The sequence below is a fragment of the Staurois parvus genome, unplaced genomic scaffold (assembly GCF_062004578.1).
Source record: "Staurois parvus isolate SC_StPar_1 unplaced genomic scaffold, SC_StPar_1.0 ptg000184l, whole genome shotgun sequence".
NCBI classification, from domain to species: domain Eukaryota; kingdom Metazoa; phylum Chordata; class Amphibia; order Anura; family Ranidae; genus Staurois; species Staurois parvus.
This window is the reverse complement of record NW_028317980.1, coordinates 8,006,846-8,032,519: the sequence shown is the minus strand read 5'-3', so window position 1 is coordinate 8,032,519 and position 25,674 is coordinate 8,006,846. Positions and strand designations below refer to the sequence as shown.

Below are 25,674 nucleotides of genomic sequence, written 5' to 3'. Positions count from 1 at the left end.
CACTCATGAAATGTGCTGTTGGGTGTTGGGTTACCGCAGCACAGCTGTTGTGTCTACATACTTGCTTTTAGTCTGTGCACCAGAAGACATTACATTCATTGGATTCTGCATGGCAGCCAGGCATTTTCAGTAGGGGTTCATTATGGCAGACTTCATATTTTGTCAGTGCAGGTTTCCTTTAACCGCCTTCTGCCCGCCATATAGTAATATGACGGACGCAAGATGGTTCTCTCATTCTGGGAGGACGTCATACGACGTCCTCCCATTCTAACCACGCATGCGCAGCTCCCGGAGCACGCAGCATAGTGATCGGCGGTGCGCTGTGTCCCTCGGATCCACGGAAAGTGCCGAAGATGTCGGCTCGGTCATGTGATCAGCTGTGATTGGACACAGCTGATCACATGTAAACAGGGAAATGCCTGTTATCGGTATTTCTCTCCCCGCGAACTGTCACGCTGACAGCTCGAGAGGAGAGCCGGTAATCTGCATTCCTCGGAGGGGACATGTACACAGATCATCAGTGCACTGATGATCAGTGTGCCCTGATGATCTGTGTAGCCCCAGCAGCGCCACCTGTCAGTGTCCATCAGTGCCACCTGTCAGTGTCCATCAGTGCCAGCTCTCAGTGCTCATCCATGCCACCTATCAGTGCCACATTTCAGTGCCCATCTGAGCTGCCTTTCAGTACCACCTGTCAGTGCTGCCTATCAGTGCCATCTAACAGGGCAAGTCAGTGCCACCTATCAGTGCCATATATAAATGCTGCCTTTCAGGGCCCATCAGTGATGCCTGTCAATGCCCATCAGTGGCTCCTCATTAGTGCCACCTATCAGTGTCCATCAGTGCAGCCTATCAGTGCCCATCTCTGCAGCCTCATTAGCGCACATCAGTGAAGGAGAAAAATCACTTATTTAGAAAATTTTATAACAAATACTAAGAAAAAACTTTTTTTCAAAATTTTCAGTGATTTTTGGTTTGTTTAAGAAAAAATAAAAAACCCCGAGGTGATTAAATACCACCAAAAGAAAGCTCTATCTGTCACAAAAAAATGATAAAATTTCATATGGGTACAGTGTTGCATGACCGCGCAATTGTCACTCAAAGTGCAACAGCGCTGAAAGCTGGAAATTGGCATTGGCAGGAAGGGGGTATAAGTGCCCTGTAGGCAAGGGGTTAAATTGACTTGTAGCTATGGTGATCTCTTCCTGCTGAAAGTAGTAAGTAATATCCACATCACAGGCACTAGCAGATTGGGAGTCAACCTATTAGTGAATTTATACTTGGCAATGCCAACTCCCTGTGATAGGAGAGATTGCAACACGTACTGTACACGGGCGGGCAGTGTGTGAACAGGGCCAAGTGTGATGCATTGGCAGCAGCACTAATTGTGTGGAGTCACTTTACAGTAAATATTACATCAGTCACCTTAACCCCTTCTTTTCTGCTTCACTGTAAAATATATTATCTAATGATCACGTGATTGGTGGTATCCTTTAAAGCGCACCTGTCAACATTTTTCAATGCAATATGTTTCTGCGGTGCATCTGAAGTTAGCTGCTGGTCAAGTTTGAGGCCACCTGTTCAAGTTTGTTTGATATCTCATTGTAAACCCATCCAATAATACAGAATTGCCCCCCTCTGTGTCTATAACCGCCTTCACTCTTCTGGGATGGTTTTCAATGAATGTGAAGTGGTTCTGTGGCAACCTTTGCCCATTCAAGCAAAGGAACGTGTGGAGTCATGTTGAATGAGAAGACCTGGTTTGCAGTCAGCCTTCCAGTTCATTCTAAAGGAGTTTACTGGGGTTGGGGTCAGGAGTCTGTGCAAGCCATTTGTGCTTCTCCACCCCAAACTCCTCAAACCATGTATCTATGGATCTGACTTTGTGTACAGAAGCACAGTCATCTTTGAAGGGTAAAGTATTCAGTAGGGTTGAGACCAGGGATCTGTGCAGGACACCCACGTTTCTCCACACCAAACTCATCAAACCGTGTGTTTAATGTGCACAGGGGCACAGTCATGCTGGAAGAATAAGTTGTTCAGTAGAGTTGAGGGCTGTGTGCAGGCCACTTGCATTCATCCATGCCAGACATGTCAAACTTCCCCTTTGACGTTCCTGTTGCTACAAGGTTGAAAGCTCACAAAATGTCTTTGCATGCTGTTGTATTAAGTGTCATGGTCTTGCGTCCACCAACCTTTGGCCTTATAGTGCCGGAAAACTGTTTGATAACCATAACTAATTTACCTCTCCACCCCTCCAGTCTCCGCCCGTATCACCCACCTACTGAACGACATATCAGACTGGATGTCGCTCCATTTCCTCAAATTGAACCTTTCCAAAACCGAGCTCCTGATTTTCCCCCCAGCCCGTGCCCCCCTCCCCCCCACCCTCTCCATCATGACCAACAACGCCACCATCAGTCCCACCCCACAAGCCAAAGTCCTAGGTGTCACTCTGGACTCAAACCTGTCCATCCAACCCCATGTCCAATCGTTGGCAAACTCATGCAGGCTCCACCTCCGCAACATCTCCAAAATACGTTCGTTCCTAACCCCAGACACTACTAAACAACTCGTACACTCCCTTATTATCTCACGTCTGGACTACTGCAACTCCCTTCTCACCGGCCTGCCTCGCCGCAGACTATCCCCGCTTCAGTCTATCCTGAACTCAGCGGCCAGACTCATCCACCTTACCAACCACTCCGCATCTGCCACCCCCCTCTGTCATTCCCTCCATTGGCTCCCGATTGCCCAACGCATTAAATTCAAACTACTAACACAGACATACAAAGCCATTCATAACGCTGCCCCAAACTATCTCACCGACCTGATACCCAAATACCACCCTACCCGTAATCTTCGCTCCTCACAAGACCTCCTACTTTCTAGCTCCCTGGTCTCCACCTCCCACGCCCGACTGCAGGACTTCTCCAGGACTTCCCCCATCCTCTGGAAGTCACTACCCCAATCCATCAGACTGTCACCTACCCTCCTCACCTTTAGGCGCACCCTGAAAACCCATCTCTTCAGGGAAGCCTACCCCGCCCTCACCTAACAGCCGATCTCCTCATACCACTCCATCCCCCACAGCCACTTCCTCCTGTGCCACTATCCCCTCCCTCCTAGATTGTAAACTCGAAAGAGCAGGGCCCTTGACCCTCTCGTGTATTGTCTCATGTTCTGTCCCCCACTACAATGTACAGCGCTGAGAATACCTTTTTGCGCTATATAAATACTGTATAATAATAATAACTAGACCGTCACCTTTGCCCTGTTTATAAGACTGCAAAGGACATGGAGTACAGCCACAGTATGGCCATGCCAGACTCATCAAACCACCCCCTGGACTTTTCCCAAACTGTTGCTACAAGTTTGAAAGTTCTCAATTGACTAAAATGTCGTTTGCGTGCTGTAGTGTTAATAGTTCTCTTCACTTGAAAAACCTTAACTCAAACATTTGGAGGGATGTCTACAAACTTGGCCATATAGTAGGTATCATGGTCATGTGTCCACCAACCTTTGGCCTTATGGTGCCTGAAAACTGATAACCATAACTTGACTATCACCTTTGCCCTGTTGTATATGTCTGCAGTGGACATGTACGGCCACAGGTGGTTAATAAATCTCCGCCAGTCGGCACATGTTGTGCTCCCCAATCCCAGCAGATTCTCCTTGAGCAGAACTTCTGTGTGTATGAGCAACGGCTGAGTCCTCTTCGCCCCCCCCCTTCCAGCCAACAGCTTAACAGCCTGCTCATGTCTGCCAGTACAGAACGCCTTCTCCGTTGTGTGTACTGGATAGGAAAATTCATTTTACTGACACGGGGCATTTCACAGTCTACGGGAAACAAATGTATTCCTTCTGCCGTTGTTTTAGTTTGTAGAAGTTAATCTTCGGGGAGTTCCGGATGACTTGCTCTTTTGTTCCACTCGCTGGCTTTGTGTAAGCAGAGCTCGGTCCCCTCTCCTGTTACTGTATCACAGACGTTCCAGACAGGGATTTACCCATATGCCATGTTTTGTATAGGAGAGGAAGTAGATCTGTGTCTAAGGCATCCTGCTCAGAGTGCTTGTAAAATCAAATTTCCACATAATACGCTGGAAGTCTAACTTACAAGCTGCTTTAAAGGGAAAGTATGAACATTTTCTTCTCTTTAGATATGCATGTAAAAGAGATCAGCTTGTAAATTTCAGCCAGCAAGGGAGCGACACAGTAGGGGGTAGGTAAGTGCTCTATAGCGATCCTGTTACTGGGAAGTTGCCACCAGTAAAGGAATTGTTAAAATGTGACATAACCCTCCTGAATCACATACATTCCCTCTCTAGCACTCATCTGATATCAGCTACTGTGATTAGCCACTTTGCTTAAAGCAAGTCTCTGGCCAAACTTTGGACATTCAAGTATTTACATATTCTTCCATAGTAAATGAGCTGTGAAAGTGGATCTCAGTGACCTCTGTTGTTGCAGACACTGTGGATCAAATTATCCTCAAGTTTCACAGTGAAGACCTATAAGCCTCTCTTCCTCCCTCCCTCCCACCCTCCCTCTTCCTCCCGCCCTCGCCCTCCCGCCCTCTGTCTCCCTCCTGCCCTCTCCCTCCCGCCCTCTGTCTCCCTCCTGCCCTCTCCCTCCCTCCTGCCCTCTCCCTCCTGCCCTCTCCCTCCCTCCTGCCCTCTCCCTCCCTCCCGCCCTCTCCCCCTCTTTGCTTCTCTCTCCCTCTCCCCCTCTTTGCCTCTCTCTCCCTCTCCCCCTCTTTGCCTCCCTGTCCCCCTCTTTGCTTCTCTCTCCCTCTCCCCCTCTTTGCTTCTCTCCCCCCTCTTTGCTTCTCTCCCCCCTCTTTGCTTCTCTCCCCCCTCTTTGCCTCTCTCCCCTCTTTGCCTCTCCCCCCCTTTGCCTCTCCCCCCCTTTGCCTCTCCCCCCCTTTGCCTCTCCCCCCCTTTGCCTCTCCCCCCCTTTCTTTCTCTCTCCCCCCCTTTCTTTCTTCCCCCCCTTTCTTTCTTCCCCCCTTTCTTTCTTCCCCCCCTTTCTTTCTTCCCCCCCTTTCTTTCTTCCCCCCCCCTTTCTTTCTTCCCCCCCTTCCCCCCTCTCCCCCCTCCCCTTCCCCCCTCTCCCCCTCCCCCCCTCCCCTTCCCCCCTCCCCCCTCCCCCCTCCCCTTCCCCCCTCCCCCCTCCCCTTCCCCCTCCCCCCCTCCCCTTCCCCCCTCCCCTTCTCCCCTTCCCCCCTCTCTCTCCCTCTCTCTCCCCCCCTCTCTCTCTCCCCCTCCTCCCCTCTCCCCCTCCCCCCCTCTCTCCCCCCTCCCCTTCCCCCCCTCTCTCCCCCCTCCCCTTCTCCCCCCTCCCCTTCCCCCCCTCTCTCCCCCCTCCCCTTCTCCCCTCTCTCCCCCCTCCCCTTCCCCCCTCTCCCCCTCCCCCCTCTCTCCCCTCCCCCCTCTCTCCCCCCTCCCCCCTCTCTCCCCCTCCCCTTCCCCCCTCTCCCCCTCCCCCCTCTCTCCCCCCTCCCCTTCCCCCCCTCTCTCCCCCCTCTCTCTCCCCCTCCCCTCTCTCTCTCCCCCTCTCTCCCCCCCTCTCTCTCTCCCCCTCCCCTCTCTCTCTCCCCCTCTCTCCCCCCTCTCTCTCTCCCCCTCCCCCTCCCCCTCTCTCTCCCCCTCCCCCTCTCTCTCCCCCTCCCCCTCTCTCTCTCCCCCCCCCTCTCTTCCCCCCTCCCTCCCTCTCTCTCTCCCCTCCCCCCCTCTCTCTCCCCCCCTCTCCCCCCTCCCCCCCTTTCTCTCTCTACCCCCCCTTTCTCTCTTCCCCCCCCTTTCTCTCTTCCCCCCCCCTCTCTTTCTCCCCCCCCCTCTCTCTTTCTCCCCCCCCCCTCTCTCTTTCTCCCCCCCTCTCTTTCTTCCCCCCCCATCTATACTTTAGAGGTTACAAAGGCAGTAGACTACTGAGTTACTGCTGGTAGGGAAGAGCAGGGTGAGCTAAGCTGCCAGGTCACTACTAGGAAGGAGGAGCAAAGCTGCTAAGTTATTTCTGGCAGGGGAAAGCTGGGTGAGCTGAGCTTCCCAGTCACTTCTAGGAGGAGAAGCAGGGTGAAGAGAACGTCTGAGTGTCTGCTGGGATTGGGTAGTATGGTTTGCTTAGGTGTCAGGTCACTACTTGAAAGGAGGAGTAAGGAGAGCTGAACTGTCAAGTCACTACTTTGAGGGGGACACAGGGTGAGCTAAGCCTCCCATTCACTTCTAGGAGGAGAAGCAGGGTGGGCTGAGCTGCTGAGCCACCACTGGGTGGGGATGAACAGGGAAAGTTAAGCTGTTTAGCCACTGCTGTCTGGGATGGGGGCTGGAGTGGAGTTGGGGGGTTGAGTGAGGGCTGACAGGGTGTTCTTAACTGCCAAGTCACTGTTAGATGAAGTAGCTGGGCTTCTGAGTGGCCTGACTTGAATTACTTCAGTGCTTCTGGTGTGAAATTTAAGGATGAATTGCTCCACAGTGCCTGCAGCTACAGAGGTCAGTGAGAATTTGTTTCAAAGCTCAACCAGTGCTCATTCAGAATACATAAATATTTGAATGTCCATAGCTCTGCCACAGATTTGCTTTAATGAGTGTTTAGGTGTGCTCAACTAGCCTTATAGATGGGGTCTGATTTTCATCCTTGACAGATCTGACTAAAAGTTGCAATGAGAGGAGAGAAGCAGAGTTGCCCCCATGTGTATAGATAACTGCAAACTGTACTAAGAAACAAGCATTTTAAAACATTAACACACATTGATAAGGGTAAGTTACATTAAAGTGAGCACACTAGTTTATACCCTGCAAAAAGGGCTGTAAATTCACTATAATGACAATGTTGCCTTTATGGTAATTTGTTAATGTAGAAAAATGGTCATATCCATTATAAAGCCAAAAGATTACAATCTTTGCATCCACATTTTAGCTTTTGTATTGCGCTCACTTAAATTATCTGGTCTTCTGAACAGATCACTCTAATGGCATCCTCCTTTCTACCCCCAGCAACTGCCTGAGGTGAATGTCACATGGAATGGAGAAGGCCCCAGCAAGTTGGAGTCCATTGACATCTCCATCGCCGTGGCAACCGACCGAGGCCTAATCACTCCTATAATAAGACAAGTCAGCAACAAGGGAATTCAAGAAATTGCAGAGACTGCAAAGGTGAGACACATTAGTGACACGTGCCCCGAGTGTGTCACCGCTGCTTGACAGCTGCGTCTGAGCTATTTTCATCGAGAAGAAGAAAAAAAAAAAAAACATTTCTGCTTAAAGCGCCATCCTTCTGTTTGCTGCAGAGGAAATAAGTGCTAGTCAGTAGGTGTAAATTGCACTGACTAAACATTTAGCAGCTTGTCATAGGCTTCATGAATAGAAGTACCTGTGCTCGAAACAGGCGCTGGTTGTTATGAACAACAAGAACAGTTTTTCTGTCAGACACATAGTGCCTTTACACACCTATAGAGGAGAGAAAAAAGGAGGCGCCAAAAACTAAGTGCAGATTATTGTTGTCACATTTAACCCCCCTGGCGGTATTCCCGAGTGTAGCTCGGGGTAAAGTTTCAGTACCAAAAGCGGTAACCCCAAACTACACTCGGGCTTACCATGCGACACTGCTCCAGGATCTGTTTTTCTCTTACCTTGTCCTGCGCTCCCACGATGTCCCTCCTGCAGTGTCCCCTGTAATGTCCTCCAGCGGATGCCGGCATCTGTCTTCTGGGTTCTGCGACCTCGGGACATACGGGGGACGGAACAGCGGGAAATTTGAAAATGACAAAAAGTAACATTCACTAAAATCACATAGTAAAACATTCCTGTATCAAACCATTTCACATACATTTTGTCCCGAGTGCTTTGTCCGGCGCCCTGACTGCATTTTTACTGTTCTTTCTGCCTGGAAACTGAGAAACATCCATGGCGTCCAAAAAGCGTCCCTTTATGTCAAAAGCGGTTTTAGACCGGCTAGAGAACAGCGATAGTAAATTAGAACCACTTGCAAAATTGAGTGATAATGATTCGTGGGGGAAATTCATCATCAGACACTGAAAACGATTCTGCGACTTTGCTCAGTGATGTGCGAACTTGGAGCTATATTTCACATTTCAGTGTTTTGGTTTGATTATATTATTAAATTTATTATTATATTATTTTTTATGATTATTTATTAAATTATAATTTATGATTTCGTGTTTCAAATTTTAACATACTCAGGATATTTACTAGACTCTTGTTCAGACATATTTCAGTGGGTTGTTCCTAAAAATTACAGGTCTACAATAAAAAAAAATATGTATTTCCATGCAAAAAAAATGTACCGCTTTGAGCACAGAAATACGGACATAATCAGACCACTAGTGAGGTTAATGGATAGGTATAAAAACACTCACAAGAACAAAGATATAATAAAGCTCATCTGTATAAGACCACTCTCCTCTGTCCTGTAGGGTACCGCCGGGCAAGCCAAAGTGACAGCTGGAGCCGTGGGTGTTGTGGAGGGAACTCCGCTGGGTATGTGGCTGAGCTGAAGCTGATCAATGGCGTCTGTATCCAGGAAGTGGTCACATGACCAGCATGGACGTCACCGGAAGTGGTAGAGTCAGTAGGAAGATCTCGGGAACACAGAACAGAACCCACGGCTCCAGTTGTCACTCTGGCTTGCCCGGCGGTACCCTACAGGATGGAGGAGAGTGGTCTTATACAGATGAGCTTTATTATATCTTTGTTCTGCACTTAGTTTTTGGCGCCTCATTTTTTCTCGCCTCTATTTCTGCATACAGAGTTGGCCTTGCTGTATAGGATGGCAGCCATTAACCAATAACCACATCATTATACAGAGACTCTTTACGGGCTTTATTTATATACCACTTTGTGCCTATAGAACTTATCATGGTTTTTTGCTAGTTCATGTTGAACTATACTATTTACCTTATCCTAATTTCCCAAACCTCTTTCCCCCCCCCCCCCCCTCCCCTTCTACAGAATTGTGGAGTATCTATGCGCTGAGCGCCAGATCTTTCTCTGCCTTTACACACCTATGCATGTGCAGTTAAAGTGCGTTTTTATGTCTACTTATTTGCATTAATGTGGAAATCTGGGCCAACCCTAACTACTCTTAAAACTGCTCCCTACCCCCTCCTGACACCTATACATATTGCAAGGTTCTGGAGGACACACTGGCCAAATGACAGGTATTATTGCAGAGGCAGCAATAACGGCTCTCAGTGTGTTTTCCTTTCCGGATACCTCGCAAATGGATATCCTTTCATCCTCTTTATACTGTAAAAAGAGGAACCGGAGTGCTCTAAGATGGACCAAACACCCAATTTTCAAAAGTAGCAGCAACAAAGCCTGGAACATCAGCAGGGTAATTTTACTGAGGAATGAGCTGTGGTTTTAGCCTGGTAGGTTTCCCTCTGTATTGGGAAAAACACTTTTTTCATGGACACGTGAGAAGAATTTTGGTGACATGGATAAAATCACAACAAGGTCTCTTTAAAGCATAGCAAGAACAGACAACAAATATCTCTGCCTGTCTAGGTAGGAGTTTAGTTAATCTGCTTATTATCAGAGTTTTGGGTTTTAGCATCTGATTAGTTGATAGGAGATATGTGGAGATCTGTACAGGCTTGCTATTATAACCTATTATTTAAAGCTGGCAAATTTACAGATGAAATACATATATGGGAGCTGATTCACCAGCCAAAGGATTCAAATTGCTGTGCATCCAGTTCCTTGTTTAATATGTATTTTTATATGCGCTATTAGTCTGTTACGCCACACTTTGTTATTCATTTTGGTACAGGTGTTGTGACGTCACTAACAGTGTTTTAGCAACAACTATATAGAGCAGCCTTTCTCAACCAGGGTGCCTTGAGGTTTCTTCAGGGCTGCCTTGGCAAAATGTCCAAAAATTGCCCAAAACTTGTATACAAGCCAGTGGATAGAACAAGCCTTTTAGTTACAGAAAGCCATGGGTTTTCATAGTACACCATTACGATCTTCTAGCCGCCAGCGTCCTGACAACCAATGACATCATCAGTTGATAAGGAGGTTGTCAGCCGCCTGCACAGCATCCTAGTTTGATCATCCCCTGCCTCTCTCCATCAGTCCTGGGGTCACATTAGCTCAGTGATGGAGAAAAACTGAGGGAGAAGAGAAACATTGGGATACTAGTCAGTACCAGTGTGCAGAAGTGTATTTGCTTTGGAAGAATAAATCGTCTCTAATGTTGGGAGTCCTACGTGTGTGGATGTTGCTGCGTTATATAAAACTATTAGAATCGTTTTTCACATTTTAGAATGGGGTGCCTCAAGACTGTCCATAATTTTAAAGGGTGCCTTGACTGAAGAAAGGTTGAGAAACACTAATTTAGAGCAGTATCATATTATTTTAGGGTGTGTTGCGCTGATTGAATAGGGGTTTACATCCAGTCCCTGACATTTCCATAGTTCTGCCAGACAGGAGAGCCAGGCTGGTGTCATGATTTTTAATGCAGTTAAGCAAAAAAATGTAGGTTACTTGCTTGCCCCCAGCCTGTGATTGGACAGTGAAGGAGCAGCAGCAGTTCACCCTCTGCTCACTCTACTCTTTCCACTTGTCAGCATGTTCATGGTCAATGAATTTGGATACAACACGCCTGACTATGGAAGGTGAGTCTGTATGGTTGGGGGTGAGTTGAGCTATGGTGATCCTTTAGATATATCCCAGAATGAGGTCTCATGCTGAGGTTGGTGATGAACTTCAGGTTGTTGGTAAGGCCCTTTTTATATGGATGTTCTGATCAAGTTCACTTGTCAGTTTTTCAGGCGAATCTGATGGGAAGGTCCATTCATTCCTATAGACAGGTGGGTGTAAACGGATTTGTGTCCATTTACACCCGACTACCTTCAATCTGATCCAGTCTGCTCAAAAAATGGAAGGAGATTAGTCCTCTTCCTTTTAGGTTGAATGGATCGGAAGGTAGGCGGGTGTAAACAGACAGAGGAATCTGTTGACTTCCATCTGCATATAGAGCAGAGTGGGCTCTGTCCGTGTCTGCTCAGCATTAACTGAGCATACATGGTTGTGTCATTCACCCGCTCTGATCCAATCAGCAGGGAATCTGTGAGTGAATCCCCTGCTGCTCAAAACAAAATCTGCACCATGTGAAAGGGGTATGCAGAGGCCCACTTGTTCGCCTTTTACATCAAAATGCTGTTTTTTCATCCAGGATTATATACAGTAAAGCAAGCCTTACACATCACTTTTTTTTTTTTTTTGTTCAACCTGTGGAGTGAACAAAAAATTTTTAGTTTTTTTAATTTTCCCTATCCACGTTAACAGCGCAGATGTACGAATCTCCAACTGCGGCTATTGACAGCCAGCCCCGCTGAGTGATTTGATGCAGCTGCTGTTGAGCCAACAATTATCTGCCCATTTTTGGGTTTTTTTTAATCCAGGGATGTTGGGTGGAATCAGGCCAACGGGGCCACCCACTTAGCGAATCTGTACACTGTCTGGCCAGCTTAAAGCAGAACTAAACTCCCGAATATACTCGCTTTTCCCTTTCTAACAATGCAGTGGTTACACCCTGCTGCCATCTTCTCTCCGGGTGTTGGTTTTTAGCCTCTTGATTGGCTGGTGGATGCTGTCATCCCATGCATATGCGTGGGTGTCAGTCATTCCAGCAGAGTTGCAGTGTGACGGGAATACATTCTGAGATCCACATACGCAGCTATGTATATGTTACGTATAAAACTGCAACCTGGCAGGTAAGTGTAAATTATTACTGAAGAGACCTAGAATGTCTCTTCTGCATAAAGAGCTGCCTGCTCGCATTTTTCTAAAAGTTAGGTCCACTTTAAACTGTTGCAGACACCAGAGCACCACTTTACAGCTGCCTATTTGGTAGTCACCAGGACCAGAATGAAGAGGAATTTTCCCTTAGAACTGGTTCACATCTGTACGGTGCACCATAGCTGAGTTTTATTTATGTTTCTGGCAACCTACAATTGAAAGTGTTACGAAAGGTTCTTTTTTTTTTTTTTAAATTATATTATATTATGTCATACCTACTCAATGCAATGGGTTTGCACCAGGGTGGATTTGATTTAAATCAAACTGATTTAAATCACGATTTAAATCACTAGTCAGTAAGGCTTGATTTAAATCCTAGTTTTCTACATAAAGACTCATTCTTGCTGGTATACCTTTAATATACAAGTAGATGAAGATTTTTAGAATAACAACTTTTCATATTAGTTTTTTTATCCCCAGTTTAATAGGTTAATCATTCATATTTGGACAACTTTTCTGTTGTACTTAGGAAGGAGAAAAATATTCATTACCTTAATAATAACAATTTAAAGAGATTTATTCAACTGAAACAATAACATTCCAGCATATGTGATTTGCTTAAACATCCATGTTTGGTAACTAATTTGGCTAAACAAAATATATATATTTGAAGAAACTTAGACTGTCAGCCCCTTCCTCCTCACACTTAGTTTCACTTTCTTCTTGTGCAGATCTATTCCACTCCAAACAATCAAAAACATATTGTTTCTATTCTATTCACTGAACTTCTTGAAACTTAGCACTGAAGGGGTTGATTCTGTATTCATAGGTTTGTAGAAGTTAGGATGAAGGTCTTTTTCTTAACTCTGTTCAGGTTATAACATTTTTGCTGTGAAGAAGAGGCATGTGATCTTCGCTGAGTCAAATTCAGTTTTGAGAACTGCAAAAGTAAACCAAACATCTGTGATAATATCTTGTAGGCAGAGAAACTGCCCAATAATCTTACAAAAACCTCTGGAAGAGCATGACATTGTGAATGGATTCATGGAATTTATTTACCAAAAACATTAAACATATACAGCCTTATTCTACATAATTAAAAAAACTAATCTTTATTTCATGATGGAATAACCTTTGGATAGTAATATATTTTCCTCAAAAAGCATTTTTTTCAAAAAAATCCGATTTAAATAAAAAAAATACGATTTTTAAAAAAAAATCATTGATTTTTATCTACCCTGGTTTGCACAGAGCAGTCCTGAACCCCCTCTTCTTAGTTCCCTTGCCATAGCTCTTGGCCGCCTCTCCCCTACTGAGTGCCCCCCATAGTGATCTGCTTGATAAGACACACAGAGCGTGGCTCAGCCCCTCTCCCCACTTTCTCCTCACTGGTTGTTGACAGTAGCAGGAGTCATTAGCTTTCACAGCTGTCTCTGAGCCAATGAGGAGGGTGAGAGCTGGGAAAGCCATTGCTCTCATGCACATTGCTAGATCATGATCGGGCTCAGGTAAGTATAAGGGGGGCTGCACACAGGTTTTTTACCTTCATGCACAGAATTTATGACGGTAAACAAACCTTCAGCCTTTAGAACTACTTAAACTTTCATGAAAGTGTATCAAAGATCCTCATAGGCGCTGTGGAAAATGCTCTCAATCGAGCACTTTAATGAAGGTGCATCTTTATTGGGTGAGACAAGGTAGCAAATATAATAAAATATGACCAGCTTGAAGTGAACAGTGTGACTCCAACGGACAGCCCGTCTGCTCTGAAAGGAGCTGGGATCGGAGAACGCTCCTGTTGGCTTCAAATCACGTGGTGTCAGCGTACCAGCGTCCCGGGTGGTGTCACCATGGCAAGCGAAGGCAGTGTCCGACGTTTACTTCAGCGTGTGTTTACTGGGAGCGTGTGTTGGGTTACATTTCACGCAGTTGCACTTTATCAAGTCTCTGGTAGCCCTGGCCAGCGGCCATTATATAGAAGACCATTAAAGGGAAGGCTGGCTGAGTGTAATTAGCAGGGGATGGGGTGTCAATCAGAGCGGACGGCTCATCCTGAAGCAATGCTGAATACAAATTTAAAAGTACAAATTGCAAATTATAAAAAGTGGTGCCAATTAATGGAGTGATATGTATAAGAACACTATTGGAAAACATGATATACTTTTATCTTTAGCAGAATGCAAATGATTAACAAGGCAGCAGTGGTGATCTCATGATTAACTGTTCTCATGTTGCCACCTGGAGTGGCCTCTCTGCGCTCATTTTGTATGAGTTTCCCTATCAAAGATCCTCACCTGTCTGCTGTTTAATGTTTTTCCAGGAGTTCCACTTTAAATTTGTTCTGTACTAGAAATGACTTAAAACTCGTGTCTCTTTTAATAGCGATCATACGTTGTATGGGCAGTGTGTTGATGAGGTGCATTTCTTTGTGGTCTAGTTGGGCTCGGCCATGGTCAGCAGGGTTGGTTTGCCCTTGCCAAAGTCTGACACCAACAGCCTAATCCGGTATAATTATATTATGGAGCTGAGAATTGTAATCTGTACAGGGATGCGGTTTATCTGTGATCAGGTCTGCTGCAGCATAGAACTTCCTGTTTTCACTCCAAGAATCTGTACATGTGTGTCATTTCATTTTATTTATGAGATAGTATTTCCTTATTTTCATGAAACACCTCCCTGGTGATGCCAGGTTTCGTTTAGTGAGAAACCTCAAGCTATCTCCTTGGCATCAGCAGCAGCTCTGTTTTACCAATATGAACCTAACTTAAAGCTGACCTCCAACCTTTCCTTCAGGCTTGCATAGTTGTACAGGTTACTCTTCTGTACCAAAATTTCCTCCCCTGATTTCACTGCACAATGTGAGTTTTTCACGGTGTGCATTACAACTTCAGCATGTCAGACAGATCCACCTCGTTTCCTGACTGGAGGATGTCCAGTATCATCTAGCTCTTTCCTCCTCAACCTTACTATCCCTGGCCCTCCTCTTTCATATATTAGATTTCAGTTTTAAGTCATAGAGGCTCAGCATCTTATGTGGGCGTTACCTTTGGCAGTCTGATTGGTAATACAGAAAATGTATATTATATAGGGCGCACTTGTTGGAGCCCAACCTCTGTAGCTGTAAGATAAAGTTGCCAGATGGATATCAGGGATGGATGGAAGCAGTAACACTGAGGCAGCTCTACTTAGAGTGGAAGGAAGGCTCTAATGCAGTAACAAGAAAACGAGAGGAAGGCGCTTCTAAGTGCAGTATTAACAATTTATTAGTAGACAATGGAAAATTTGCACTTACAAGATAAACGGTTAAAAAGACTCATCAGACCTCTTCTGAAGAAGGAGCCTATTGAGCATGCTCCGAAATGCATTACTGCCCCCTTCACCTGCTACATCTGACTGCTCTCCAAGCTTCATTTTTGATGCACAGCACATCCTGGACTCTACTTGCTGATCCTATAGGCATAGCTTGCTGCTGGACGGCTGGATGTCCCACCTGGATCCAATTACCACACGATGAGTCTTTTTAACCGTTTATCTTGTAAGTGCAAATTTTCCATTGTTTACTAATAAATTGTTAATACTGCACTTAGAGGCGCCTTCCTCTCTTTTTCTTGATTGCAAATACAGCCTACCTAGAACATCAAATGCTCCAGACTGACATTCACCTATTAACACATTTTGGTATCTGAATAACTATAATAATTAGGCCTTAAAGTGATTGTAAGAAAAGAATAACAAACCTGTTATACCTACCGGCTCTGTGCAATTGTATTACACAGAGCAGCCCCAATCCTCTTATTCTTGAGTCTGCTGCTGGCGCTCCTGGCTCCTTCCCCTCCCTGAATGCCCCCATAGAAAGCCGCTTGCTGTAGGGCACTCGTGCAGGCTCACTCCCAAGCCCTGCTCTGTGTGTCCACATTGAGACAGAGTACATCCTGGCCCCTCCCCCCGCTCCTTCACTGGCCATGATTGACAACAGTGGATGCCAATGGTTCTCTTTGCTCTTTCTGTGCCAGTGCTGGATCGGGATCAGGTGAGTATGGGGGAGGTGGGGGGGGGGGGGAGTGCTCTGCATACAGAAGGTTTTAAAATGCATTAAGGTAAAACAAAACTTCAGCCTTTAGAACCACTTTAAAATTCATACAGGGAGCACAGCCTAGCTATTATCTGATCATTTGGGACTGCCCCAGTTGGACAGGAAGGGCTCTTTCAGACAAGCGGTAAACGTACTGTCTTGTGAAAAGCAATCTGCAGTGGATCACTTTTCAGGGGGCATGTTTCTTAAATTCCTTATCACTTTTACATTACAGGACTGTGTCACAACAGCAAGCCAAGCATTTCTCTCATGGGTGCAGTGTTCTCCGTTGATCTCAATGGGCAAGTTTGACAGATGGTGCCGCCTAAGTTAAAGCTTCTGCTGCTACAAAGCAAGCGCTGTGACCTCTGGATAGCCCTGTCAGGCTGTATTGTTAGAGTTCTGGTGGGTGGCTGGAGAGGTGGTAAAGTGCAGCTCAGCTGCCTGTTTTTACTGCCACAGCCTGTGGAATGCAGAGTACACATTGGGGGATCCATGACCTATAGGAGGCCATCAGTGGAAATGAGCCATATATCCACCTAATTGAATAGTTCCCTTCTTTCTGTGATCTAACCAGGGCACAGGCAGGTAGTGGGCTGAATTGTGATGCTCCCTCTCCACCAGGACAGGAAGAATATGTACATTTCTACTTCTAGTGTTTAATATTGTGCTTTGTGCCCTCACTGCTCCTCTGATTGGCTAACATAGCAGTCAGTCATTGGGCAGAAGTGCATAACATGTCCCATCAGCAATTTAGCCGCAGCATAAGTAAACAATAGTTTGCACTAACTTTACATATACATGAAATATTACTGTTTAAGTAAAATAATAAAATATATATCTTCTATAATTTATATGATAATATATAAATGTAATTAAAATAATAGATACGGTATAAGTGTTTTTAAAACTTGCAATAGGCCAATGTAACATTGAAGGCGGAGTGTTCCTTAAAAAGTGCACTCCGGCACTGTTTTCTTGTTCACGTTCTCACGATTGAAAAAAAATTAATACAAAAATTGTTATGTTTATTCCGACAAACTTGTAGTGAAGCAGTAAACAAACATAATTGTGGAAAAATTCCATTCACATCAATGTTCCTTACTGCATTTGTGAGATATTTACTTCCCAAGTTGGTAAACTTGACACCTTATGTTCCATGTTGTTCATGGTGATCATGTGAATCGCATTCAGGCGAACGCCGGACATCCAGAACAAACAATGGTCACTTTATGGTTCTGTGAAATTGTTTGGACCTCGGAGCCCATAAATACATTTGTATAAATTCAGAAATATGTTGTTTCCTTGTGCCTATAAAACACTCCCATCCTCTGTGTAGAGAGTGACAGTTGCAGGCCTGTGGTCACAGCATGTTGTGACTTTTCAGTCAATGACCAGATCTAGTCCAAAGACAAGTAAACAAACAACAACCATCAGTGCCATTCACAAATGTTTGATCGGAAAGTCCTCATTTGGCATGGATTCAGATACTTTAATCTAAGGATATTGATTAACATGGAGCAGCATGAATACAATCATCCCTGTTCTTTATTTTTGTTGTGATGGGAGAAATTAACACTGTGCTTCAGTTAGCGGCAACAAAAACTATTGGCTATCCCTTTACCCGCTCTGTGACAACCTATAGATTTTTTTTTTTTTTTTTTATTTAACCAAGACCGACCTATTCTTATCATAAAGCAGAACTTCGCCCATAAGAGGAAACTCCGCTTGTCTGACCGACCCCCCCCCCCCCTTTGGATTTGGCACTCATTTTTTTTGGGGGGGGGGTGGCTACCTGGTTTCGACAGGTACTCAACCTCATTTCCACTCAGATTGCTGGGCAATCCAAGCAAAAGTTTTGCCCCTTCCCCTGCAACCTTCTGGGATGCATCACAGGACCCAAAAAAATAGGTGGACAATTTACAAAGCACAGCACAGCAAAGGCTCCTGCATGTGTGGTGGGAAGTCGGCTGTGAAGCCGCAAGCTTCCACAGTCAGTCACTAAAGATGCCTGCACCGGTGACCCGAAGAGCCAGCTTTGGTGAGCACCATGCTGAATCCCTGGACGTGTAAGTGTCCTATTAATAAAAGTCAGCAGCTACAGTATTTGTATCTGCTGACCTAACTTTTTGTTGCTAGTGTGAAGAACCACTTTAAGTGCTCATTCACACCATGGTGCAGAGACGTCAGTTTTTCTGCACGCGTTCTGCAAGGGCAAAACAAAAACATTGGTTCTCTATGTGCCCTGTTCACACCCCAACACTGGTATCATGTGCAGATTTTTTTATGTGCAGGGATTTGCAACATGCATAACACGAATTGGAGCGCACATATAAACTGATTTCTCTACAAGTGAAATCTGCGCATCAGTTTCCTTCAGTTTTAATGAACGAATGGTGGGAACGACTCCTAAGGGTTACTTCACTTTTTACAAAAAAAAAAACAAACTGCTTCTGCAGGTATAGAAGTTGAATTATGCCCTTGCTATAGGTGTAGGCCTTTTATTGTCGCTCCTGAAGCCCGACTCTGCCTTCTACTCTAGGCCTGGGATGCCGGATCAGAGATGACACAGTCATGTAAATTACAGATTACAGTGTGGTCGATCGCTGGGAGAGGAAAGACTGAGGAAATGCTTCCACCCACCCAAGGCATCTCAGCCTAGGCAGGGTCACTTGGCTGGAACTTGGGGCCCATTCGGTACACGTTTCCCGCACCACCTTCAAAGCGCATTGTACTTGCGAACTGCAGTGAGTGTCAATTCAATGCTAACGACACCCCAAGTGAAGGTCGCAAACAAAGTGTGTTTCACTGCACTAGATCGCATGCTACAGAAGAATGATGCCATCCAGTTACAGTGTGTTTATTAAAGTATTACATTCATTACTTTTGGTACAGTGCAGTGCAATTTCAGCCTATTCAAATGAATGGGCTGAATTGGAGTTTGCCTGTTCTCCCTGGGTGGGTTTCCTCCGGGTACTCCGGTTTCCCACACTCCAAAGACATGCTGAAGGGAGGCCTGGAGGGCTAAATGTCCTTTTATTAAAAGTCGGCAGCTACAGGATTTGCTGACTTTTAATTTTTTTTTTCTTCCAGAGTGAATAACTGCTTTAAGGAATGCTTTTTAATGTAAGGTGCAACTTCTTTGCTGCATATTTTGACATGTCAGGAAATTATGATGATTTATAAAGTTATTAAATTATCTTCCTTTTAAACATTATTATTTTCTTCAGAACTTCGTGTATCTTAAGAAGGAAGCATGGACTGGGACCCCTCTGCATAGTAACAAAATGTGGTGGAGAGCGGACAATACTAGGACACACATACTCCCTAGAACATAATGGTAGTTGCAGCAGTGTGAATTTTCACCAACAGGGGTACTGCTATTGGGTACATATGGGAACAGATGATTGCCGGATTGGTTGGAAATTTCCAGCTTGGGAAATCCCCTTTAATGCAATGCAAATACAATTTTGTTTTGGGTAAAGTCCCTGCTATGATATATCTCACCATCACACTTATGTAAGGATTACATGCCCTCATTCTGTCATCATTTTTTTTTTTTTTTTTTTTATTAATGCCTTTTTACACCACATATACATTTTGTATGATGTCACCATCCCTCCCCTATCATCACCTCCCCCACCCACAAGTGTGTTATAATTTCATTATAGCCACCTCTAGATGTGGTCAGAGCCACCTCTCCCTTTTCTGGTGAGGATTTTTTTTTTATAGCCATCTTCTTTTCTTTAGCAGCCAGGAGAGATGATAGGAGAGCAAAGGGTTACTGCACCGTGCACAATAACAGCACTCTTTATAGTGTTTAATGAGCTATTATTGGAGTGTTTACCTTGAAGTGAACCTGTGGCTTACTATACCTTCTCTTCTCTCCCCATTCACTGCCTTGTGACTCATTCCACTTCCTCCCATATGCTTGATAATTGGCTGCTCAGACATCTTACGTTGTCACGTGGGGGCAGAGAGAGATTCCTCTGTTCTGTACAAGCGCCGTGTCATGTATTAGGGCCCATTCACAGTATGGCATTGTAGTAACCCATGCTATACTGCAATGCGCATTAAATGACTTGATGCAGTGAGGTTCATTCAGAACGGGATCCTTATCCAGCTTCTGGCAGATGTGCATTGCAGCTCGTGCATGGGCCCTTAAGCTGGCCAAACACTAATAGATTTTTTTTTTTTTGTCACCAGCTGTCACAATACCCAAACAGCGCGTGCTTCTGCTGGATGTTAATTGAACAAACATCTTTTGTCGAGTGGAGCAGTGCCAGCAGGACCATGTACTGCTCAAATTTCAGCGGATCCAGCAAGAATCAGCCAAGATATAAGTAGTGTATAGCCAGATTTAGAATTTAATCTGATGCCACCCATGAAACACACGTGTGGCGGCAAGGAGGGTGGTTTTTAATGCCTACGCGCTGCACATATGCATCCATGGTTTCCTGAGGTTTCTATGTAGTGACTGAGCTGTCAGACAGCTCCCGAAGGCAGTGTAGAGGAGCACTGGATGAAGATTTTCCCAGATTATCAAAATGTAGTCATTACTGGAGCCCAATTGGCCTGTATTTGGCACAGCAGCTGAGATTGGGATCAGCCAGAAGAGGGCATTCACCTCAGTGGAGAAATCCAAGTGTAATGGGTCCAAAGACAGCCAATGCATTTCAGGGGCCACACAGTCCCCCCTTCATCAGGGCTGAGTGAAATGGCAGAATGTAAAAGATGGTCCTGATGAAGTTACGTGGGACATGTGACGCAACGCGTCGATACGCTACGTGGTGACGTCATTGGGCCGGCAGCCATCTTGATGCACCCAGAATACATGTGGATACACTAATAGTATGAGGTGGAATGCCTTATTAACCTCCCTAGTGGTATGATTATTTCAGATTTTTGGTGCTGAAAGCGGTACCATTTTTTTGCATGGAAATATGTAGTTTTTTTATTGTAGGCCTGTAATTTAGGAATAACTCCCTGAAATCTGTCCGAACAAGAGTCTAGTAAACATCCCGGGTATGATAAAACTTGAAACACAAAATCATAAATTATAATTTAATAAATAATCATAAAATAATATAATAATAATACATTTAATTAAATAATATAATCAAACTAAAAACACTGAATTTTGAAATATAGCGCCAAGTTCGCACATTGCTGGGCAAAGTCGCAGAATCGTTTTCAGTGTCTGATGACGAATTTCCCCACGAATCATTATCACTCAATTCTGCAAGTGGTTCTGATTTACTATCGCTGTTCTCTAGCCGGTCTAAAACCGATTTTGACCTAAAGGGACACTTTTTGGACGCCATGGACAGTTTCCAGGCAGAAAGAACAGTCAAAATGCAGGCAGGGCGCAGGACAAAGCACTCGGGACAAAATGTATGTGAGATGCATTGTAACAGCAATGTTTTACTATGTAATAATCATTTTTAAAAAAAATTACATTTTTTTAAAATTTCAAATTTGACGCCAGTTCCGGTGCCCGTACGTCCCGACGTCACAGGGACCGGAACACGGAAGCCGGATGCCGGCATCGGCCGGAGCAGATGGCCGGGGACGCTGCAGAGGACGTATTGCGGGAGCGAAGGACAAGGTAAGTGCTGCAGGGACTCCCTATGCAGCGCCGCATGGTAAGCCCGAGCGTAGCTCGGGGTTACCGCTTTTGGTACTGAAACTCTACCCCGAGCTACACTCGGGAATACCGCCAGGGAGGTTAATACTGCATAAATGTGAGTGTATCTACTGGCATTTTTTGGTCTGATTACTTGTGTTAAACAATATTGCACTATGGAAGTATTTTTTCTTCTTTTATGGGCATGTTTGAACTGAGAGCTGGGCAGAGTTTCTGTGAGTAGGCTGGAGTTAGTAAGATCACCTGCCTATCAATCCAGGAAGGGGATTACATACTTGGTACAATTGGAACCCTGTGTATATGGAGGTCGGCCAGTAAGGAGATCTATACCATAGGATCCGGGTGTGATCCAAAAGCATGATGACCCGTAGGGTCACTTATTGAAGGTGAGCAGGCATTTCAGCCATTTTGGGATTTATTTGGGAGTATACACCACATGGCACCAGTTCCCTGTTGAGAGTGGAGCACTGTCTTTTTAGTGTGGAGGATTCCTACAGCACTATTGTTGGACTCAAAAGGACATTTGCTGCTTTGTTATGATCAGTTTTTCACTATAATTGTTTTTTCAATGTATTTTTAATATTTGTTTGGCTCACTACACATATTTATTGGTATTGTATATACACTTTGTATATTGTGATTTGGCACTTGTCACTTTAAGATTATCCCATTTTATGGGATTCACCTTGCTGATACAATTTGGTGTGTATCATCCCAATTTTGGATTGGGTTTTTTTGTTTTTGCGCGGCATATAGGGTCTGAATTTGTGACCCATCTTTAGATATTCACACAGTTGCACTTTATATATTTTTGCACTTTATTTCGGATCGCTTTTTGGGAATTTATAGTTTTTATTTATTTAATATTGTATCATTTTAACATGTGTATTTATTTTTAGCGCTGCACCATATGTACATTATTTAGAATGTAAAAGTGTCAATAAAACCCACATCATAAAACGAACAATGAATGTTGTATTACATGTTGTATTACATGTTGTTCATATTCAGTCACTATGAGATTCATTCTCTGTATTCTGCAAAAAAAAAAAAAAAACTGGTTGATACTGTTGTTCTGTATCTCCCTCTCCAATCCATGTCCCCAGTACAGTTGGGTATTTTGCAAAGCAGTGTAGGCAACTCTTCACATGCTCAGTTTTTGGTGAGTTTCTATGCTGAATATTTCCTCCCTATCACATCTGAGCAGCCCATGTGACTATAGAGTCACACATACGTGATACACATTGTATATACACAATGGTATATGACAGCTCCCTCATGCCCACTAACCAGCTAAACACAATAGGTGTGGGATGTTACATGTAGATTGATGAAGGCTTCACCTCCCTGTTCTAAGACACGGCCTGTGACTGACAGAAATCCCTCCACACCACGTTATTGCCCAAAAATAATAAAGATTTGATTTTAAATATATATTTGTATGATAACTTAAACAGTTTATTGATGATAATTATTTATTTTTACTCTGCATTCAAAAGTCTGTGTTTTTTGTTTTGTTTTATTTTTTTTTTCATTTTGAGCATGTGATCAGCAGCAGAAGCCTAGAAGCTCCTCCTGCTTATGTTTCCCTGCAGACAAGCTGGGAAAGAGCTGCGTCATGTGACAGCTGTACATCATATAGGAAAGAATGTACTTTGATGTTTTTTTTTTTTATTATTATTAAAATAATTACAGAGCCATCATCCACATACAGAAATAAAAGGCACCATGTAAATTAGTGTGTGTTTAGCATCACTTTAAATGGACTCAGCAGTACTTCTAAGCAGACTGATCTGCAGGCAGAGGATGTTGCAGATCCATTTCCATGTCCATTTAACATTTTGCCAATTTACGCAGCCCTGATAAAGGGGGATTGTGTGGCCCCAGAGCGCATTGGATGTCCTTTGCCCTACTTGTTGTAACCAGTTGAACAATATAGACATTGAACTCCCAAGGATTTTTCATTTGGCACTCACTTTGACAAAGACAGCTCATGATTTCTAGTAATGATCTGGAGCCAAAAAGACCGGTTCCTGATCATGTGACTACTGTGACAATCACCACAGTGGTCATTTAATTGGGCAGACCTTTCTGCCCACTGGGCATAAGAGCTCAGTTAAAAGGATGCTGGGCGGGGAGGGGTAAAAGTGGTTCTAAAGCCTGCGGGTTTTTACCCTGAATGCATTCAGGTTAAAATAACCTTGAGTGTCACATACTCCCCCTTTATACTTACCTGAGCCCCAGCATGATCCAGCGCTGTGCATGGGAGCTGTGGCTCTCCTGACTTTGTCCCTCCTCCCTGGGCAGATCGATAGCAGCAGGGGCCATTGGCTTCCTCTCCTGTCCAGGTGCGGACTGACAACTCATGGGGCCCCCGGGCGATAGGGGATCATGGGGCCCCTGTGTCCTTGCCCAAACTCAAAAAAGCCTATGAAAAAGGTATCAGGGGCATCTCATGGGGCCCCCTACTGACCTTGGGCAGTGCCCGAGTTTCCAAATGGTCAGTCCGCCCCTGCTCCTGTCAATCAACTCTAGTGACAAGGGAGCAGGGGGCGGGGTCGAGTCCCGCTGTCTGTGTCCGTGGATGTAGCAGATTGACTCGAGAGCGAGCCTGCGCAAGTGCCCCCATGGGAATCAGCTTCCTATTGAGGGCACTGAACAGAGTGGAGGAGCTAGGAGCGCAGGCAGGGGACCTGAGTAGAGGAGGATCGAGTCTGCTCCGTGCAATTCTGTTGCACAGCGTAGGTAAGTATAGACATGTTTTGTTTATTTTTAAGTTTTTCTTTTATACAACCACTTTCACAGGGCTTTCTCCCTCTGCTGTCAGCTGCAGGGGAGTGAGGGGTGTGTAAGTATGTACTGCTGGGGGGGGAGGTGCGAACTTGATGCTTTACCCTCCATGGACAAAGCGCTGCTCGTCTGCAATTTTCACTACCCCAGGATTCCTGGGTAAATTTTGACACTTCCTTCTGATGTCAGACATTGCTCCACCTCCTGTGCATTCCTGATAGCCAGTCATGCCATCCAAAATATCTAAAGTTTCCAAGTTTGCATACAAAATGACATAATGGTGTCTTTGCGACACTCCGTGATCATCACGTGATCATCAGATAGGAGTTGATGTGTTCCTGTCACAGCCAAAAATAACAAGACAATAATTAGCCCATTAAAAGATAAAACAACAAATCCAGCGTTTGTAATATTCAGCTTCAAAGCAAAGATTTCCCCTGCAGTACTTTCTTACTGCTGCTAGATGTCTTTGGTCTGATGGCTCGCATCCTTCAACCTACTTCCTATGAGCTCAGGCCGTTCTGGTCCCACCTCCACCCTGTGATTGGACAGTGAAACAGCACAGCGATGAGCTCATCTCTCAGTCACTCTGCTTTCTCCTCCAGTTAGGATGCCTCTTGCCAGCACATGAGCTCATTGGCTCTGTGTGCTGCTTCTTTCTCTCACACTCCAGCTGTGCTGTACAGGAGCTCCAAACTGCTGATTCCAGGTTACATTCAAACTGCCTGCATTTAGAAGTACATTTATAAATGGGTTATTGATTACAGAGATGAATTCCTTCACAGGTTTTATATCTCCCCTGAAGTTCAGCTTTAAGAATCTGTATTATGAGTAGTTGTTACAGCAACACGGTTCTTCTTCTTTCAGAAGTCTGTGAATGAGACACTGATGGATCATGAGTACTATCTGAGGAAGCTTGCTGTAGATCAAGAGAAGTGCAGCTTGTCTGCTGTATACGGAACATAATAAATTATTATTACGCCATGAACCCGGTGCAATTGTCTGCAAGCTGAGAAGGCAATAAGAAGCTTGTGTAACTCCAAATAGACTCTTTAACTGACGGCCACACCCGGCCTACAGGAGGATCAGTGTCTGCCTCATGACTGGGTGCTTGGCCATTTTCAAAGGGCGCAATCTCTCTCTCTCTTTTTCGCTCTCTCTCTGTGTGGAAATGGGCGTTATCTGCGATGCTTCGCCCTCACCGTGCATTGACATGTTCAGACAGCACTTGCTGCTTTTTGTATTTCTCCATTAGATCAGTCCACACCCCACAGGTTCACACAGGCCAGGCTGCTGCTCTCACCTTTCCACTGGTTTTATATATACCTCTTTAAAGTGTGTGCATACCTAAATAGTGACCATTTTATTAAATATATAGTTGTCAGCATTTTGTTATATCT

At 44.8% G+C, this 25,674-nt stretch overlaps 1 protein-coding gene across 1 annotated transcript in view; it reads left to right on the top strand.

The window, feature by feature from the left end:
- The window catches only part of LOC149462171 (pyruvate dehydrogenase protein X component, mitochondrial-like), a gene marked incomplete at its 5' end in the record, with an annotated part of 87,964 nt that overhangs the window by 54,669 nt on the left and 7,621 nt on the right, over positions 1 to 25,674 (top strand). Inside the window, one exon of the mRNA XM_089677357.1 lies at positions 6,996 to 7,154. Within this exon, the coding sequence (XP_089533483.1) occupies positions 6,996 to 7,154 (159 nt within the window). The remainder of the gene's footprint in view (positions 1 to 6,995; positions 7,155 to 25,674) is intronic.